The 18,827-nt window shown below is 59.4% G+C and overlaps 1 protein-coding gene across 1 annotated transcript in view; it reads right to left on the reverse strand.

Annotated features, from left to right (window-relative positions):
* Positions 1–2,004: 2,004 nt before the first annotated feature.
* CACNA2D2 (calcium voltage-gated channel auxiliary subunit alpha2delta 2) overlaps positions 2,005–18,827 on the reverse strand; it is a 136,322-nt gene continuing 119,499 nt past the window's right edge. The window contains exons 12-37 of the mRNA XM_089919880.1: positions 16,919–17,050; positions 16,668–16,725; positions 15,684–15,734; positions 15,453–15,552; positions 15,192–15,350; positions 14,847–14,954; positions 14,671–14,749; positions 14,029–14,078; positions 13,750–13,839; positions 13,468–13,539; positions 13,188–13,262; positions 11,884–11,958; positions 11,733–11,804; positions 11,571–11,642; positions 11,402–11,463; positions 10,406–10,482; positions 6,320–6,380; positions 4,155–4,252; positions 3,856–3,946; positions 3,686–3,748; positions 3,446–3,549; positions 3,060–3,158; positions 2,879–2,967; positions 2,645–2,695; positions 2,336–2,407; positions 2,005–2,232 (exon numbers count right to left, since the gene is read on the reverse strand). Of these exons, the coding sequence (XP_089776006.1) occupies positions 2,005–2,232; positions 2,336–2,407; positions 2,645–2,695; positions 2,879–2,967; positions 3,060–3,158; positions 3,446–3,549; positions 3,686–3,748; positions 3,856–3,946; positions 4,155–4,252; positions 6,320–6,380; positions 10,406–10,482; positions 11,402–11,463; positions 11,571–11,642; positions 11,733–11,804; positions 11,884–11,958; positions 13,188–13,262; positions 13,468–13,539; positions 13,750–13,839; positions 14,029–14,078; positions 14,671–14,749; positions 14,847–14,954; positions 15,192–15,350; positions 15,453–15,552; positions 15,684–15,734; positions 16,668–16,725; positions 16,919–17,050 (2,288 nt within the window). The remainder of the gene's footprint in view (positions 2,233–2,335; positions 2,408–2,644; positions 2,696–2,878; positions 2,968–3,059; positions 3,159–3,445; positions 3,550–3,685; positions 3,749–3,855; positions 3,947–4,154; positions 4,253–6,319; positions 6,381–10,405; positions 10,483–11,401; positions 11,464–11,570; positions 11,643–11,732; positions 11,805–11,883; positions 11,959–13,187; positions 13,263–13,467; positions 13,540–13,749; positions 13,840–14,028; positions 14,079–14,670; positions 14,750–14,846; positions 14,955–15,191; positions 15,351–15,452; positions 15,553–15,683; positions 15,735–16,667; positions 16,726–16,918; positions 17,051–18,827) is intronic.

Raw genomic sequence — 18,827 nt, forward strand, 5'->3', positions numbered from 1 at the left:
GTATAAGGCTTTGTGAGCCCCCACCCTCACCCCACCCCAGGGTGTGTGTGTCTGTGCACGTCTGTTTGTGTGTGTGCCCTCCTGGGTATGTCGGAGTCCAGTTTCTGCCCTCAGGGCTCCAGGTGTGTATGGGGTTGAGTCTTAGCCGGTGTCACTGTCCCTGTCCTGCCACCTGCCGGGCTTGGGGAGGGACAGGTGGCTGTAGGCCTGAGAGAGGCAGGAGCTCATTGGGGGCTGCCCCAGGACCTCTCTCCTGCCAGGACTTAAGCTGGGATGCACAGGCCTCAAACTGCCCATCTCAATTTCCTCCATTATTCCCAGATTTAGTCCTGGGTGTAGCAGAAGGGCCAGGTTAGAGGAGTCCAGCTGGGGCAAGACCTAGGTCTTCCACACAAAGGGAGCCTCGGGGCAGGGCGGGCAGTGGAGGTCTGGTTTGGCACCAGTACTGTGGCCTCCCTGGCCCAGCCCTCCGGGGTGGGTGAGTCCAGTGGGAATGAGGGGTCTGGGGACACTCTGACAGTTCAGCAGCCAGACGTGGCTTGGGGGCCAAAGACCTGCGGCGCCTTCCTTCGGTACCCCCCCCCACTCCAAGGCGCAGATTCTCGGGGCCAGACGCACTCAGGTCCTTCAGTGAGGGAGGGGGGCGAGGCTCTAAGGTGGGAAGTGTGGGGCGAGGGGAGCGGCGGGGAGGCCTGGTGGGGGGAGGGGGCACTCAGAGGCGGCGAGAAGGGTGGGCGTGGACTTGAGGCTGCGGCCGGGGAGGCAGGCTCAGGAGGAGCAGCAGCTGCAGGGACACCAAGACGCCCAACGACGGTGGGAAAGAGGCTCCGCGGCCGCAGTCTGAGGTATCTTCCTGTGGAAAGAGACAAGGAGCAGCCGGTCTGCCCGGGCTGGGCGGGCAGGGGGTGCGCAGGGCCGCACTAGCCCTGGGGCAGGGGAGCTGCAGGTCAAGGCCGCCGCCCCCCTCCTCACCGTGGCGTTGTAGTCGAAGCAGATGTGTGGGCCTCTCCGGTATCGCGGTCTCTGCACCAGTTCACACTGCTCCGGGCCGTCCGCTGGGCATGGGTGGGGAGTCAAGGGGGCGGCGGCACGGAGGAAACGCGCTGGGCGGGAGGGGCCGGGGAGCAGCGCGGGAAGGATACAGTGTGTCTCCTTCTGCAGCAGCCGGCCAGCCTCACACTGGCTGCACAGCGGCTTCTCTGCCACCACGAAGAGAAGGTTGGTGTGGGTGAGTCTCTGCGCGTGGAAGAGCCTGGAGGCAGCACAGAAAGGCGGGGCGCTGAGGTTCGCCCCACCCCGCCGCCCCTCCCCTCCCCTCCCCTCCCCTCCCCTCCCCTCCCCTCCCCTCCCCTCCCCTCCCCTCCCCTCCCCTCCCCTCCCCTCCCTTCCCCGCTGCAGCCCCGGCCCGGCCCCGCCCCGCCCCTCTGGCCCGCTGCGCGCGCGCACCTGGAGCAGTTTCCGCAGTCGATGATGGCGTTGTAGGAGGCGTTCACCGAACCGAAGTAGTACTGGGTCTGTTTCATGACGCAGCTGCTCTCGCGCACCTCGGGGTTCCCCTCGGCCTCCGCGGGGTCTGCGAGGGTCCAGAGCCCCTCAGCTGCACCCCTACACCCTGAGCCTCGCTCAGCCGTAAGCCCCGCCCTCCCTTTGGAGTAGGTCTCAGATTGGGGAGGGGCTTTGAGGAGGGACCTCCAAAGCCCTACCTACCTGCCTGGAACCAGCTGTGGTAGATGAGACCATAGAGAAGTTGCTGGAACAAAGACCTGCAGGGCATGGGTCACCGAGTGGGAGTGGTCAGGCAGAGGCCAGTACCGTGCCCCATTTCTTTCCAGCCCTCCTGCCCAGGGAGCACCCTCCCTCTCCCATTTCCCCTGGGGACTCACCAGGCCGCAGCAGAGGTCCACCAGGCTAGGTTAAGGAAGTCTGCAATGGTGGGCTGCAGTGGAGAGAGTGGCATGGGCTCCCACTGCTGCCCCTGGACCTGGTTCACCCCCAGCTTTCTCGTTAGAGGTAGGGGGTCATCTGTGGGCAGGTCTCCCAGTCCCCCCCATCTGCAGGCCAGGCATTGCTGGGGCTCACCACAAAGATGCCCCGGGGTGCGGCACCCAGGTTGCCCGGGGGCAGGGGGGCACAGGCTGCCTGATAGTCGTAGGACTCCTTGCGGGTGTAGAAGGAGTTATTGTAGAGTGCCAGCATCAGGTTGGCATCCACCTCACTGAAGAATCTGCCCACCTGGGGATGCCGGGAGGCAGTGGTAGTCACAGGGCTGGCAGTGCCATATCCCCAGAAGGCTCAAACCCGGACCCTCTCCTTCCACCCTCTTCCTGACCCTCACCTGGTCCCACTGATGGTTCTGGTTTGACAGCACCAGGAATCCCCCATCATCAATGAGGACACAGAGCAGGTCCTGAGAGGTGGGAAAGGGGGAGGAAGATGGGGAGGGGCTCCAGCCCAGCCTTTCCTCCACAGACCCTGGCAGTCCAGTAGCTGAGTGGAGGGGGCACCATTCCCCCAGTTCTGGTAAAGCTGTGAAGTCAGGGTGGGATGTTGAGACCCACTGGCTAAGGGATGGGATGGGCTAGGAGCTGCATTTGGGACTCAGGTGTCCAGGAGTGGGGTAAGCTAGGGTTCAGGGCACACGCACCTCGTTGTTAACCTCGCAGTCCATCTCACAGTGGCTGTTGGGGCCGCACTGCTGGGCAGAGAGCAAGGACCGTAAGTGCCCACCAGTTTTCCTCCTCCCATCACCCTTTATACATCGGGGACCCTGCCTCCCCATAGGCACCAGAGCCACTCTGAGTGGGAGGACTGGTAGGGGTTCCTGGGGACTCCAGAATGGGTGCTTCTGGGCTTACTGCCCTCATCCCTGACCAGATACCTTCTGAGGCTGGTCCTGGTGGGTACGGTTGCTGGCTAGCACCTTGAACTTCTCAGCCCAGGCCTCTAGGTCCAGCTTAACGCCTACCACTGTGGGGGAGAGCAAGGGGCCATCAGTGCCCACCTACCTGGGCAGCACACTGCCCATTTTCTCTTTCCCTACCTCCGCCCTGGGTATTCACCTGCTGGCCTCAGTGTGCGTCCACCTAGGCTGAGCTCCACAGCCGTGCTGACGAGGATGCCCACCGTGTCATTCTCCAGCTCCAGCGGCCTTAACCGGGCTGGGGGTGGGTGAGGTGGGGTGGTCAGGAGTAGGGGCTGGCAGCCACATGACCACTCTGTGCTGGGCCCTGTGAGCCCAGGAACCCAAGGCAAGGCTGACCTCAGCCTAAGCACCGGGCACCCAGCATAGAGTTTGGCACAGCCTAGCCCTCTCTTTATCTGCCCCATCTCAGCCAGCCAGCCTCGAATTTGAGAGGGACCTCAAAGAGCAGAGCCTCGCCCTGGCTGAACAGACAGAGAAGCCTCAGCTTCCCACCTGCGGCTGTGCGCCTGGGAGGACACTCACCATCCTGTTGTGGGGGCTTGAAGACATAGCCGTGGTTATCCAGGCTGCGGCGGTAGAAGCTGGCATTGAAGGGCTCAGGGGTCTCTGTCCAGTCCTCAGCTGCCCTGGTCACACAAGAGGTCGGTGGAGGGGTGGCTTGTGGGGGCAGTGCTCTCAGCAGATGCAAGAAGGCCTCTGGGCAGCGGGACAGGCGGGGTCCCAGCAGGGGCAGGGTGTCGGATAGTGGGGCAGGTCACTTACTTGTTGGGGAATACGCGAGTGATGCCACCATCAGTGGCGGCGAACACGGCCAGAAGGCTGTACCTGGGGGCAGCAGGGAGGTGAGGTCACAGACCTACTTTCTGCAGGGCACGGCCAGCGCCTCTGGGCCCATCCCAGCCTCCTGCCCCCACAGGCTGGGTGGTGCCTACGTGTTGAGATCCTGGTCCCGCCACACGCGCTCCACCAGCTGCTGTGTGATGCCCGTGTCCAAGATCAGGTTGTGCAGAAGGAAGTTGTTGCCTGGAACAGGAGGGTTGGGGTGGAGGGAGGATCTTCTTGTGGATCCCTGCCCACTCTCCCCACTACCCCCAAGGCTCCGAACCTTCCCCATGACCTGCCCTTGGTTTGGGCCTCCATGTTTCCACACCTGCCCAGTCTCTGGGTTCCTCTGGGCTGCCCCCTTGCCGTCTGGCACTGCCCAGACCCCGCTGCCCCACCAGTCACTCACACTGCTTGGAGTCTGGAGTCACTTTCTCCATGAGCTCAATGAAGTTCTTCAGGAACTCAGTGTTGTTGTCTGAGGCATTCAGTTCCTTGCAATACTCTCTGGGGGTGGGGAGGGGCAAGAAGAGTGGGCTTGGGGGGATGCACAGGGCAATAGGGTTGAGGCTTCCCAACAGGCCTGCCTGGCCATTCGCTGAGAAGCCCAGGCCTCAGGGAGGGGCATGTGTATTCTTACAGGCTGCAGTGACTATACGCCCAGCAGGTAACCAGGTCTGGACAGGGGCAGAACTGACCTGCTTAAGTGCAAGAAGCAGAGAATGAGGGTCTGCTTCCTCCACCCAAGCAGGTTCTCCCTTCTGGGCATGGCCCTGCAGAACCTCCCACCTCTCCTGTGTAGCTGGAGCTAGACGGTGCACCTGGGAGGCCCCAGGAAATGCCTCATGGCTGGCTCATCCAACTGTGTGCCATAGCGTTCCGTGGGCACGGTGGGTGGAGTCCTGACACTGGCTTAGTTGGTCTGAGACCTCATCCTGCTGCTTCCTGGCTGTGTACCTTTGGGCAACTCACTCAAGTTCCCTGAGCCTTAGTGTTTTTCATCATACCACAGAGGGTGTCACCAAGTCAGTGGGAACACGTGGCTCCTTGGATTGGCTGTTCCCTCCGCCCAGAGTGCTCTTCCCCCAGAGATGGACAGGCCAAATCCCTCACCTCCTCAAGGTCCTCTCTGGGCTCAGAATGTGGGTCCAGAGAACGTAGGGGCTGAAGGGAGCAGGGAGATCTGCTTGGGGTTCTGCTCCCCAGGAAGTCTTGGCAAGCAGTCCTTCTACCCTGGTACATGGAGCTATCTTTCCTGCCTAATCCCTCATCCATACCCCTGCCACCAGAGACCTCCTCACTGGCCTGCATGGCAGCAACTTTGTGGGAAATTTTTAAATGCTCTTCTTCCCGAGGCTGTGCTAGGGCCCAAAGCTTGATGAGGGCACCTGGGACTGAATCTCAGTCCCCACTTGCTCCCAGGGCCTTTGTGCAGTACACAGCCTGCACTTCTGTATGGGGGAGAACACACCTGATACACTTAGAGTGACACCCATACAGCTGAACTTGGGATACAAGTCACCTGCAATCCCTCCCCCTCACATAGTATGTACATTTACACTCACCCAACACATATTTATTGAGCTCTCCTGTGCCAAAGATACAGAGGTGACAAAAACAAACATGGTCCCTGCCCTCAGAGCTCCCTCAGGGTCCTGTGGGCCACACAGGCCTTTCCATACATTCCCACAGTCACCAATGCACACGGCCACCCCACATTTACACTTGGACTCTTACAAATGTACATGATGGCTCACAAATACAAACACACATCTACAGAGAGTCACAGCGAACTTTGTGGGTGCATGCACGCACGTGCACACACATGGAGGTTAGGAGTGTCCAGAGCCCCCGTGTGGTACCTGAGGGTGCTCATGGATCTCTGTCAGTTGCACCCACCTGCCGTCATGCAAAGCCCAGGCCACAGGGGAGGGCTTCACCACCCGGCGGCCTGCTGGCCTCCTCAGATGTGGGCCAACACACAGAGGGTGTGCACACGAGGGTGCATGCCAAGGATGGTCCAGGCCCAGGCCTGTGCTGGGCCCTGATCCCTTACTTTCCAGAGAGCTCTTCATAGTCCCCATCCCCTAATCCTCCTCCCGTCCTCAGTGAGCCACCATACCTAGATGGGGCACTGCCGACAGGGGCTCTGGCTGGCTCGGTCACCACACCCACACAAACACTGACTGACACAGGACAAGGACAGGTGCAGGGTGGGGGTGGGGTGGGGAGGGCGCCACAAACCAGAGCAGCAGCTGCCCAGTGAGGGGCGTGCTGCAGACAGCCGGCGCAGGGCAGAAAGGGCTCCTTCCTGGTGGCCTGGGAGGGCAGGGAAGGTCAACAGAGAGTCCAGAGCCCTCCCGTCCGAGGCCTGGTGGGAGCTGAAGCTATGGGCACTGGTGCCTGGTGTGCCTACATGGCCCAGGTATGCACACGGCCACACATACAGGGCTGTGCATGGCAGGGTGACACTGCACAGGACACAGACACATAGCTCCAGGCAGCAGTGCAGGAGGTGGGCCCAGGGAGGTCGGGTTGGGGGAGGACACCTCAGCAAGGCCACACGCAAGCTACCTGGGAGCAATGAAAACATGTCCTTCAGACTCAAAGCTGCTGGGGAGCAGGAACTCAAAATCTGCAACAGAAACGGGGGGTTATCCGGCGGGGGCTGGGGAGGCCGGAGGCCAGGGGTTCAGAGTTGACGGGGCTGGAGGGACAGGGAAGAGGGTGGCTTGAGGGAGGGAGACACCAGCAAAGAGGAAACCCGCCACTTCCATGTACAAGTTCGAGCCAGAGAGAAGGGGCGGGCGGGGAGGGCCTGTGGAGACTACAGCATCGCAGGAGGAGGGCAGTTATAGCCAATATGTTGCCCAGGCCTGGTCCTCTGTCGGCAGTGAGTCCCTTGGCGTGGCTGTATATGCTTCCATACGGCTGTATAGCACATATACACGGACATACACACACACATATATATACACACACTGCTATATATATGCATGGTCTGGGGGAGGCACCAGTCTCGCTCTTATCACATCCATAATGGAAAAAACCGCATGCTGAGCTTCCTTCCTCCAAAGAGACTCTGAGGAATGGAACTGGCTTTTGGCTGCGGAGTTTTATCTCTCTTTGCTGTAGCTGTTTGCATTTTGGTAGGTCTTGCTTTTATTCTGTGTCAGGCATCAACATGGCCAAACCGAGGGGGTTCCTCACGGGCACAGACAGTCCAACCAGAGACAGTGTGGGCAGCTGGGGGTGGGCTGCAGTGCATTGTGGGGGTCCAGTGGTCTTCCCTGGGGTAGGAGGCTGGGTGAGGGGAGATCCCTGAATGTTCCCACACTGTGAGAGGAGAGTCCGGGAGCTGGGAGGGCACAGAAGCGCTGCTCAAACATGAACACCCTCTTGGGCCGGGGGCATGAGGGCAGGTTCTGGTCTATCCAGAAGGCCTGTGTCTGGTCTATCCTTCCGAGGACCTGTGTGGGCTCAGAGCAGCAAGGGAGAAGCTGGGGGCTCCAGAGAAGGCATGGGGTGCTGTTGAGGGATCCACCGACTGGGCCTGTACGTGTGTGAGAGCGAGCACATATGTATGAGCGTGTATGTGCATGTGAGAGCACGTGTGTGTATGCATGAGTGTGGAAGCATGTGTGCAAAGGTCCCTGTGTGGGTCTGTGAGTGAATCTGGGGATGTGGCTACTAGGGCTCCTCTGGGGCCTCTCCCTGCCCAGCTGGGCTGGCCACCTTGCTGGTCTGAGTCTGGGAGGTGTCCCTCTGTTCTCTTACTCTGGGCAATGCACCTCCCTATCCTTTCACCCAGATTCCAACCTCTTTTTTTTTGTTGTTTTTTTTTTGCCACGCAGCATGTGGGATCTTAGTTCCCCGACCAGGGTTGGAACCCACGCCCCCCCTTCATTGGAAGCCCGGCATCTTAACCACTGGACTGCCAGGGAAGTCCCAGTGCTTTATTTTTGCAGAAGAGGGGTCTTCCCTGTTCCAAAATACTCCCACAGTGCACTGCAAGATTCTGGGGAGGGGGACTTTGGGTGCCTGGAGGAGCTGGGCAGTCACTGGTTGGACTGTTGCTTTCTGATAGGACTGTGAGGCAGGGTTTGGACACAAGCCAACAGGGAAGGGTTGGGGTGGGGAGAGGAAGAAGAGGAGAAAGAAAAAGAGGTGGGGGGAGAGGAAGGGAGACTATGCTATGGTTGTCATTGTTATCAGGGCCCTGCATTTCTGGGGTCACTGGGAGGGATGTAGGAGGGGGAGACAAGACAACTCAAGCTAGTGGGAGTAGGGCACGTCCTCCACCTCCACCCAGGCCAGTGGGGGCAGCTGGATCCCCTTTGCTGGACTAGGCTGGACAGGGCCACTAGGGCTTCTTAGGGAGGCCCTACTTCCCCATGCGGACTGGGGACAGGACATCTCCCCATGGCTCTCCATGGCCCATCTGCCTCGGTGTTCCGTGGGGGGGTCTCTCTGTCCACCAGCGGCAGAGACCCTTGTGTGCTGTCCTCTCTCACTCTTGTTCTTTGCCAGGGCCTGTGAGTTCACTGCCTACCTTTTCCCGAAGTCTCTGGCTTAAGTACCTCTGAGTGCCAGAATCTTTTTCTTCACCCCCAGCCTGATTCCCTCTAAGCTCCTTTGCTGGCTCTTGGGGTCCAGAAAGATCCCCTTCTGTTCCCAGCCAGGCCCAGGGGCCCTGAGTCTGCCTTTATTTCCCAGGGCAGCACCTTCCATACCTGACCACTCTTCCCAGGAGCAGCCAGCACCCCAGGGCAGGGCTGGGCCAGTGGGCCTTTACAAAGTCACCAGGAGTAGCAGGGGTGGCAGGGGACAGGGGTTTCAGCACCTAGGCCAGCGTTGGGTCTGCCTTGCTCTCCTGGTGGCCTGGCTGCTGCCCTATCCTGCCCCTGGGCCCCAGGGTCAGGGTGTGGGGCTTCCAAAGCCTTCTGTCTCCCCTTGGGAGGGCCGCCAGCTTGTGGAGAGAAACTGGAGAGATCTGAGAAGGGAGAATATCCCCGAGGAAGCCTCACATAAGCCCCTTTGAGGACTGATCTACCCCCTACATCTCAGGCCCCTTGCCCTAGTGGGTGGGAGGTGGTAGAGAGGCATCTAGCCCTGTCCCCACTGTTGAGTTGTCTTGGAGGGACAGAGGAGGTGGGGTGGGGGGCAGAGGCCTGCCCAGAGGGAGCCAGGAGGATGAGGAGAGGGCCTGAGCTCTCAGAACACGCTGGAGACCACCCTGCAGGCAGGGCCGGGGGAAAGGGCTGCTGGCTCTAATAGAGGTTTAGGGATCAGAGGAAAGGCAAGAACTAGAGGATCCCAGGGGATGCTGGGGGGGAGCCCTGGAGAGCAGGGATTTGGCTGGTCCTGGGCAGGGAGGGGGGCAAGCAGGGGCGTGAGGGCAGGGGGTGGGGTGGGGAGAGGAGGGTGCACTGGTTCTGAATATACTTGCCCTTCAGTTTGCTGATTGGCACTGGGACAGTCCACCAAGAGAGAAAGCGAGGAAAACAAAAACAACACAAACACAAAAACAAACGAAAAGGGGGAGGGGAAGGGGAGGGGCACAAACAATATTTTATTCAATGGCTGTTTGAATGAAAATATTGTGTCTCATCATCATACCGAAAGGAAACTTCTTGCAAAAAACGACATGAGAGAGAAAGAGAGAGCGAGAAAACTCAAAGGAGATGAGCCCCAGTCAGCCAGGCAGGTGGGGGGCGCCCGGTGGGGCCGGAGCCCCAGCCTCCCTCCCAGTGACCTCGGGCGGTGGGCAGGCGGGGCCACGGGCTCCAGAGGCCTCTGGGGGAGGCCCAAGGTGAGCAGGACATGCAGGGATGAGCCACAGGCAGAGGAGCGGGAGAGGGAGGGAAGGAAGGAGGAAGGGCAAGAGACAGGGAGGGTGGGGGAGGCAGGGATGAAGGCCCGAGGAAGGGAGCAAAGGAGGGGAAGGGGTAGGAGAGAAGATGGAGAGAGGAGAGTGTGAGAGGAGAAGAGAGGGGGAGAGACTGAATGGGGAGTGGGAGGGAGGGGATGTGGGAGAGAGAAATGGAGGGAGTGAGCAGAAGGAAGAGGGAGGGAGAGAAGGTGCGGGTGCAGGGAGGGGAAAGGAGGAGGCAGGAGGGCGAGAGGGAGCGGGAGGGAAGGAGGAAGGGCAAAGGGAGAGAGTGAGGGAGCAGGAAGGCGATGGAAGCAGAAGGTGAGAGAAGAGGTGAGGAGGAAAATAAGGGAGGATGAGCGAGGGGGGACAGAAGAGGGGGCAGGGTGGAGAGAGACCCGGGGGTGGTGCCACAGCGGGAGAGCGCTGCGCAGGGAGCAGGGGGCAGGAGGGATGAGAGGAGGGGGTGTCTTCCAAGAACTCAGCCCCCAGGCGTGTGTGGGGGAGGCAGGCTAAGGAGGGAAGACACGGAGGAGGAGAAACCAAAAACAGAACCTCAATGGAAACCATGAGAGAATGGTCTGGAACCAAATCTGAGAAAAGGCAAGCATGCAGAGTTCCACAGACTTTCCGATGGCTGGTGTCCCAGCCTGCGGGCGCCTGGGGGGCGGGCAGATTGGGCAGGAGGGGCCGCCTGGCCGCAAGCGGCTGGCTATGCTGCCTGGGGCCAGCCAGGGTGCGGGGCAAAGGCGGGGGTGCAGGGCGCAGGCAGGGGCCGGGCCACTTACACTTGACCTGCAGGATCTGGTCACTGAGGTTGGCTTGGAGGTAGAAGGTGCTGTAGGGCGGGAGCACTAGCCCTAGGCTGGGGAGGAGGGGATGGGAGGAGCACAGGTCACTGCTGGAGAGAGGCGGGCCCCATTGGCACCCTCCTCCCCACGGCTTTGGAGCTGGGTGAGAGGCCCAGGCTGTGACATCCCCTCCCTCGACCACCAGGGACACCTCTCCCTGGTTAGCTGTGAGAGATTCAGGGCCTAGGGGCCTGGGCCCTCCACTTCCTGAACTCTCCTGGAGGCCTCAGAACTCCCAGCCCCAAAGCAAATCCCCATCCCACCCCTCGCCCCAGCGGCCTCCCCCAGCACACCACCTGCCCAGCCAGTCTCCTCCAGCTGGCCAGCAGCAGACTCACAGGGGCAGAATACTGTCAGTGAGCTAGGCTGTGGGGATGGGGGTGGGGGTGTTGCCATGAGAGCGGGGTCCTTAGTCCCCAGAGACTCAGGCCATGTGAGAGCCAGCTAAAAGCAGGGCTGGCACTATCACAGTGAGGGGCAGTCATGGGCTGGTGCTGGAGTGTGAAGGAGACCAGCTCTTGGGGCACGCAGAAGACAGTCAGTACACTCTCTGAGGCTGTGACAACTGCTGAGAGCAGGCCGGTGAACGTGCTGAGGATGACGTCCTGCATGCACACATCCAGGGATACAATCCAAGGCGGGAGGGATGTAGAGAGGGTGGTGGGGAATGGGGATCATTCCCCATCATCAGATGCACTGTCATGTCTCCACTGTGCGCTCCCAGGAGATGCTGCTTGTTCATGAAGGGCCAGCGAGGGACCCTTGGGACTGAGCACCCAGGAATGAGAAGTAAGCAGCCCTGGCTGCTGGGGCCCCACTGGGATCGTGGTCACAGCCACTGAGAACTGGCACACGGGGGTGGGGGAGGGAGGGGCAGCTAGGGCTCTGGGGCTGCCCTGCCCCTCCCTGCCTGCCCAGCCTGGCTCCACTCACCTGTAGTTGGTGCTCCTTATAGGCACCCAGGTGTAGTTCCGCATCACCTCGTCTATGTACCTCTGGGAGAAGAGGCTGGGTCAGGTGCTTGGGGTAGCAGGCTGGGGTGGAGTGGGGGGTAGGAGGGTGTCCACCCTGACCTTCTGTCCCCCTTCTGCCACCTTCTCACCTCATCCAAGGACTTGACCAGTGTTCTGATCTGTTTGTGGCCCTTGTTGCCATCGATCATGCTCCGACGGATCTGGAAGGGTCAGAGACGTGAAGGGTGGGGCCCCTACCCTTCTCTGCTCTGGATGCCCGCCCCCATCCCTCCTCCTCTTCTTCTCCTTACCTCCTCCTTGTTCTCATCCTCCAGCTCTGCATCCAGGAAGTCCAGGGTCACAGGCTCCCGGAAGTTGGTGGTCTAGGGGAGGCAGGGCAGGAAGTCAGGACCTTCTCTCACAGGGTTTACCCCCCATCTGCAGGCCACCCATCTGGCTCACCTGGGGCTTGAGGTTGGGGTGCAGCAACACGTAGCCATTCAGGTCAATGGCAAACACGTAGCCGTTGGCTCCAAGCTGGGGGTATAGATAGAGGGGCTTAGGGCCTGGAGGGTTGGGCAGGGATTTCCTGGGCTCCAGAGCTCTTCCTCATCCTGCCTCCCACGCTGCTGGGGGGTGCCATCTGCCTTCCTGGGTCAGGGACCCCAACATGCCGCTCGGCCCCAAGCCTACCTCTCAAGCCAAGTCCAGCAGGCTGGTGCCCCTCATGCACTAGCCCTGGCCCATGCTGGCCAGCTCTGTGGGACCTTAATGTGATTTGGCCTTCTCAGCCCCTCCCCCGGGTTCTCATGGCGCTATCAGTCAGCGGAACCTCTCCACCTCCACTGGCCCCACAAGGCTGCTGTTGCTCTCCCCTCCTCTCCCCACTACGGCCTCTTCTTGGTCCCCATCTTGGTAGACCGCAGGGGGACGAGTGTACCCTTGGACTACCTGGGGTGTCCCTTCCAAGTGTAAGGGAAAGAAAAGCAGGACTCTGGACTCACCCCTTACCTCTCTGAGGCAGTTTTCTCACTGCAGATGGAGGCCAAAGACTTGGGGCCTTCATGTGGCTCAGGTTTAAGCATGCTGACACACATCTCCCAACCTTTTCACAACCAAGTCCCAAACTCTCTTTGCCATAGGCCCTGGGTCAGCCACACTGATCTGGCCCCTTCCCTGGCTTATGATTCTGTTTTTCACCTTCAGGCCTTTGCCCAGAGAGTTCCCTTTGCCTCCAAGGTACGCCTTCACCTCCTTTCTACCCAGGACACTCCTGCCTATGTGACGGACCAGGGGTCGACAAACTAGGGCCCATGGACCACATCTGGCCCGCTGCCGGTTACTGTACTGCTGTGAGATAAGAATGGTTTTTACATTTTTAAATGATTGAAAAAGAGGGATTTCTATTTCATGACTTGTGAAAATTATTTGAAATCCAAATTTTAGTATCTACAAACAAAATTGTATTGGAACATAGCCATGCCCATTTATTTATGTTTTGTCTCTGGCTGTTTCCTCAATGCAGTAGAATTGAGTATGAGTATGAGTATTTAGGCTGGCAGAGACTAAAATATTTATAATCTGGCCCTTTACAGAAGTTTGCTGATCCCAGTTCTAGGCCCAAGATCACCTCCTCTGGAAGCCTTCCCTGACCGCCTGAACTCGGAGAACTCCACAGAGGTGTGGGAATCCCCATCAGCCTCTGCTGAGCCTGGCTTGTGTCCACAGGAGAGGCGGAACAGGGAGATGGGCAGGTAGACACTCACCGTGTAGTTGGGAGTCAGCCTCTTGATGTCATTCAGAGCCACGTCAATGCCCATCACGCCCAGGATCAGCTGGTTCTGGGAGCAGAGGCAGGGGGTCTGCAACAGGCTCAATTCCATGGGGGGAGCCACCGTGCCCAACTGCCCATGCCCATGGCCTCAAGCTGCTGCCCCTGTCCAGTTTAGAGGCCTGCCTATCCGCGCTCCATCCCAGACCTGTTTTGGGCATGCACAGCTCTCGAGACCCAGGCGTGACTAGCCCTTCCCCAGTGGGGAACCTCACCTTCTTTTCCCCAGGGCCATCCTGCGTCAGGTTGAAAACAGGGAGGGTCCCTGTCACCACCAACCCCAGCCCCTGAAGGGAGAGGAGGAGGATGGGTCAGACTCCTGTGGCCAGCCATGCCCCCACCCTGAGTGTTCAGAGCAGGGGTGTGGGGACAGGCCACCTCTCTTTCTCCTCTGTTTGGTTTACCACCATAAGGGGGCCCTCATGGGACCTGACCCTGTGGGCACATCCTGGGGGGAAGGTCACCAGCCCCACCCCTTCCTTGCCCCGAGGCCTTACCAGTGCATCCTCGTACACGTTGGTCCATTGAACCTGCTTGGCCTCCTTGCCCGCCAGCACCATGGGCCTGCCCAATACATCTAGATATTCCTGGGGAGGTGGTGGGGGCAGGGGTGGGGCGTCATGAGTCTGCCCCTCCCACTGTATCTTCCCTGTCCTGCCTCCCCATGTGTCAATTAGCCACCAGGGGGCGCTCTCATCACACAGCAGCCCATGGTTCCCACGACCCCGCGAAGCAAAGACAAGGGGCTGGGAGGAGGGGCGCCCCCACAGTCTCACCTGCGTGTTGATGCGAATGGCACCGATGGAAGGGATCTCAAAATAGTAACCTGTGAGGGAAGGGGAGGCAGAGGTGGGCCTGGGTGCTGCTTGGGATCCATGGCACAGGAGGCCCTGTACCCCGGGGTGTGTCTGCAGCCCTGACTGGTCTCTTAGGTTCCCTCTCTTTTTGGTGTCATTTCCTCTGAACTCATGTTCCTTTAGTGCTCCCTGCCATTACCCTGTGAATGGGACCAATGACATGGAAGGGGCTGTGAGTGTAGGGGTTTAAGGAAGCAGAACTGGGATGAAAGGAGGAGCCTGAGGCCTGAAGTCCCTCATTCTAGGATGGCAGTGACATTCAGAGTCCACCTGGAGGCCAGGCCCAATTGCATGGAGAGTTAGATTGACCAGAAAACAGATGCAGGAGCAGACAAGCTAGGGACAGATGAACAATGGACAGTCAGATAGGTGGAAAGAGGCTGAGTCAGATGGACAAGTTAGCCACATAGAGAGATGACCAGTCACATATACAGAAAGACAGACACTGGATGAACAAGCAGCTGGAAAGCTGGACATATGAAGGACACGTGGACAACCAACCCAATGGATTGGCAGAACACGGCAGGCAGGCCCTGTGGCAGTGACACCCGGACAAGGTACCTTTGTTGGTGCAGGCCATCCACTGCAGGGGTGTGACGTCATAGTTGTGCTGCCCCACGGAGAAAGTAAACACGCGCACCTGTTTGGGGCTTGAGGTTACTGCCGTGGCCGCCAGAGGACAGCCCTCCCCTGTACCGGGCCAGGTCAGGGCAGCCCCCACCTGGGCTGAGCCTCACCGTCCGGTTGGGCCAATTGTACTTCTCAAAGACGTCCTGTACGCGGTCCTCACCGCCGTCCGTGAACATCATGATCATCTTATTGCAGTTGGCACGAGTGATGTTGGACTGGGCAGGAGTAGGTGTGGGGTCAGGCAGCTTTCAGCCCCTCCCTGGTCCACAGGTGGGTCTCCTTCCCCGGAATGGGCCTGGCCCTCTGGCTCCCCTACCCCACAGTTGACAGTGCTATCTGCCCAACCTGCCTGTTGGGTGCTAACAAGGTCATCTATCTTGATTTCCCTGGTGTCACCAAGCCTGGGCCCTTGCCTGTCCCTGGCCACCCGTTCGCCCACCCAGGGGGCTCACATTCTGCAGCTGATCGAAGGCATACTCAAAGCCGGCCTTGTAGCCTGTGGTGCCCTTGGCCACCATGCCCTGCACAGCTTCCTTGAACACCTTCTTGTTACGCACGTTGGCCTGAACCAGGTGTGTGAAGCATGACACAGGCTGTGCCTTTTCATTGAACTGCAGGGACAGTGAGAGTGGTGAGTGGCCTCAGGCTGGCCTGGGCAGGCAGGGGTTGCATGGGGCAGGAGGGAGTGCCCGCCTACCGCCCTTGCCACTCACGGAGGCAACGTTCACATAGTCATCATCAGAGAGTGTGTCCAGCATCTCACAGACAGATGTCTTCATCAGCTTCAGGGTCAACCCGCTCACGCTGCCACTCCTGGGGGGTGGGTCACGGAGGCGCCCGCTCGGCCTCAGGTGTTCTCCTGCTGCTTCCCCATCATGTTCCCCAGCAGCATATTCTAGTCCCTAGCCCCGCCCCCACCCCACCCGCCAGCATCGCTCACTCACACATCCACGATGATGACCATGTCCTTGGGCGACGAGGCCCCCTGGATATACCTGCCCAGGAGAAGCCTCAGTTAGGGCCAGCCTCACTGAGACCTTGTGGGTTCTTCCTTCCTTCACCCACATACTGATTCAACATGTTTCTTTTTTTAATTTTTTTTTTTTTTCGGTACGTGGGCCTCTCACTGCTGTGGCCTCTCTCGTTGCGGAGCACAGGCCCCGGACGCGCAGGCCCAGCGGCCATGGCTCACGGGCCCAGCCACTCCGCGGCATGTGGGATCTTCCCGGACCAGGGCACGAACCCGTGTCCCCTGCGTCGGCAGGCGGACTCTCAACCACTGCGCCATCAAGGAAGCCCAATTCAACATGTTTCTATCGAGCATCCATGGCATGGGTCAGACAGGGTTCTAGGCACTGAGGACACCGCATTTAATAAAGCAGACAGTCCTTGCCCATGGCATGAGTGACCTGGTCCCCCAACATGTGAACAGCCCCAAGGAGGGGTGAGCAGGTGATCCAGAGAGGCTAGGAGGCCTGTTCCATGGCCTCAGTGGCTTGTCATTTCCCCTGGCCCAGGCTGAGGCACCAAGGGCAGAGTCATAGCTGCGTATGGGATTGAACAGGTGGCAGAGGAGGAGGCCAGGGAGTACTGCAGGAGAGGCAGAGCAGAGGGTAGGGGTGTCTAGGGCTCAGATGGGTACAGCAGGGGCTGGCCAAACCCACGGAGGACATACCCACCCTCAGGAACCCCCACTAGCCCAATCCCTCAGTCCCGAGGGGGTGGAGTGCCGGGCAGTGGACAGGGGGCAGAGGCAGCTGGGAGGCCTGCCTGGGTGATGGGATCCATTTTCCAGTGGCAACGATGTGTGAAATGAAAATTGGATAGAGCTGGCTGCGCCCTGCTTGGAGGCCTGGTTATCAGGATGGAGGGGAGCAGGCGGGAGAGCTGAGGGGGTGTCCCTGCCCAGCCCCTCCTTGCTTGCTCACCAGGGTCTCCTTCGGACATCGTACAGGTCGATTTTCTTGGGGGCTCGCCATGGGGTGGCTGTGGGAGGAGAGGAGGTGACTGGGGACAGGCAGGGAAGGGCCTGGGGCTGCTGGCAGGCTTTGCAGCAGTGGCCAGGCCACCCCGCAACCAGCAAGGTGACTGTCCCGCCCCACGCACCCCAGGATGAGGGGGCGGGGAGATGGAGGAGGGTAGGGTGCTGAGTGGACTGGGGAGATGGGCTAGTGCTCACCTGGATAATAGCGAGTGACTCCCGTGGCACTGCCGAAGACCTGCCACAGGAGTGTGGGGTCCTGCCTGCGGTTCTCAATGAATACATTCTCCAGGGCCTCCGTCCAGTTGAGCTCATTGAGGATGACGGTGGCTAGGGGGGAAGCAGGGGGCTGGGGTGGGAAGCGCTTCGGCTGTTCCCGCGCTGAAGCTCATCACAGCGACACCCATGCATGTGCCTCTCACTTAGAAAGCCTCACCTGCTCTCTGCCTACCCAGGTCTCCCTCACTTCCCAGGGCTCAGCTGGGGCTGCACCAGCTCCTCCAGGAAGACATCCTTGTTCTCATCCCAAGAAACAGCTCAGCCTGCCCTTCGGCCAGGCTCCACATGATCAGGCAGGGCAGCTGTGGCCTGTGGCCCCTGCGGAGGGGCCACCCAGGTGGCAGGGAGCTATGAGCTGGGATGCCCATCCAGCCTACTGCCTGGAGCTTGCGGCTGGTCCCCTGGGAGCTCACCCACTCAGCATGCACTCCGGGCTGCAGCCACAAGAAAGCAATTAAGGGCTCGATGATGGTGCTGGAATTATTCAGCTATTAAGGTACCTGATAAGCTGGAAGCCACTCAGCTCCATGATTAATCAACTGGGGCCAGGAGCAGGCAGGGGTGGGGGCGGGGGCTCTCGGAGGGACACGGGCTGTGCAATGATCCTGCTGCAACACTGGCACGTGCACTTCCACACACACACACACACACACACACACACACACACACAGCCTGCGCTTGTATACTGCATGCAGGTATACAACAGGTGTACCTACATCTAACCTCTGTGTTTCCAGCCGGATGTGTCATCCCCTCACCCCCAAACCTACCTGCCCAGCAGCCTCACTGCTGCCATGGGCACAGGGTCACACATGCTCATACCTACACACCACTCTGCCCTTACAGGAGGACACCAATGGGTCCTGCTTTCACAACCCCCCACCACAAGTTACCCCACCCTCCCCCTCCCTCAACCTCTGTGGCTGCACAGGTGTGACGCCCTGGCCAGACCTAGCCCCCCACACACAGAGCAAGGCTTCTCTCAGATGGATGGACTCCATCCATCCGGCAACCCGGGCAGAGACTTGGGATGGCTTAAGCAGTACGCAGCCCCCCAACTCAGGACAGCCCTAAACCTGCCCAATGTGTGTGTGTGGCACATGTTCTCACATGTGCAGTGTACCTGTCTCTGCGTGTGGGAAACTCAGAAAAAAGAGCAGGAGTTGGATACCTGCTACTGCCAGGCCTCTGTATCGCACCCCCTCCCCTGGGGGCTACTTCTTCCTCCAACTTCTCCCACCTCCTTTCTTTCCGGGTGGAGCCCTGACACCATCACCTCTCCCTGAAGATCCACTCCCCAAACGGGAACCAGAGCACGTCTTCCAAAGGCTCTGCTCTTCTTTTCAGAGAAGAAACCCTTAGAACAGATGAAGAGCTGTGATTTATTTTTTACTTTATTTTATTTTTTGGCTGCGCCGCCTGGCATGCAGGAGCTTAATTCCCCGACCAGGGATCGAACCCGTGCCCGCTACAGTGGAAGCGCAGAGTCCTAACCACTGGACCGCCAGGGAATTCCCAGAGCTGTGATTTAAAGATACAAATGCTCCAGGCTCAGCCCACAGCCTAGGGGGTGACAATATATTCTGGGGCATTCTTCCCTCTGCTCTCTCTCTCCAGACTGGGGGGCCTCTGCTGTCTTGTCTGCTGCCTAGTCCTCCCCCTCTGCTCTCACTCCCTTCTCTCTGGCCCTGCAGCTTCCCTTAACTGACCATAATGTGAAAACAAAACACATTTCTAGCATTGGCTGTGCCTACTGAACAGTATGTTATGGTCCCATTCCTAATTTAGAAACTTAGTGAGTTGTACAATTTCTATTTTTCTCTTTAAG

Source organism: Delphinapterus leucas, chromosome 10 (genome assembly GCF_059928025.1).
Source record: "Delphinapterus leucas isolate spDelLeu-1000000601 "Yukka" chromosome 10, BTC_Dleu_Yukka2, whole genome shotgun sequence".
NCBI classification, from domain to species: domain Eukaryota; kingdom Metazoa; phylum Chordata; class Mammalia; order Artiodactyla; family Monodontidae; genus Delphinapterus; species Delphinapterus leucas.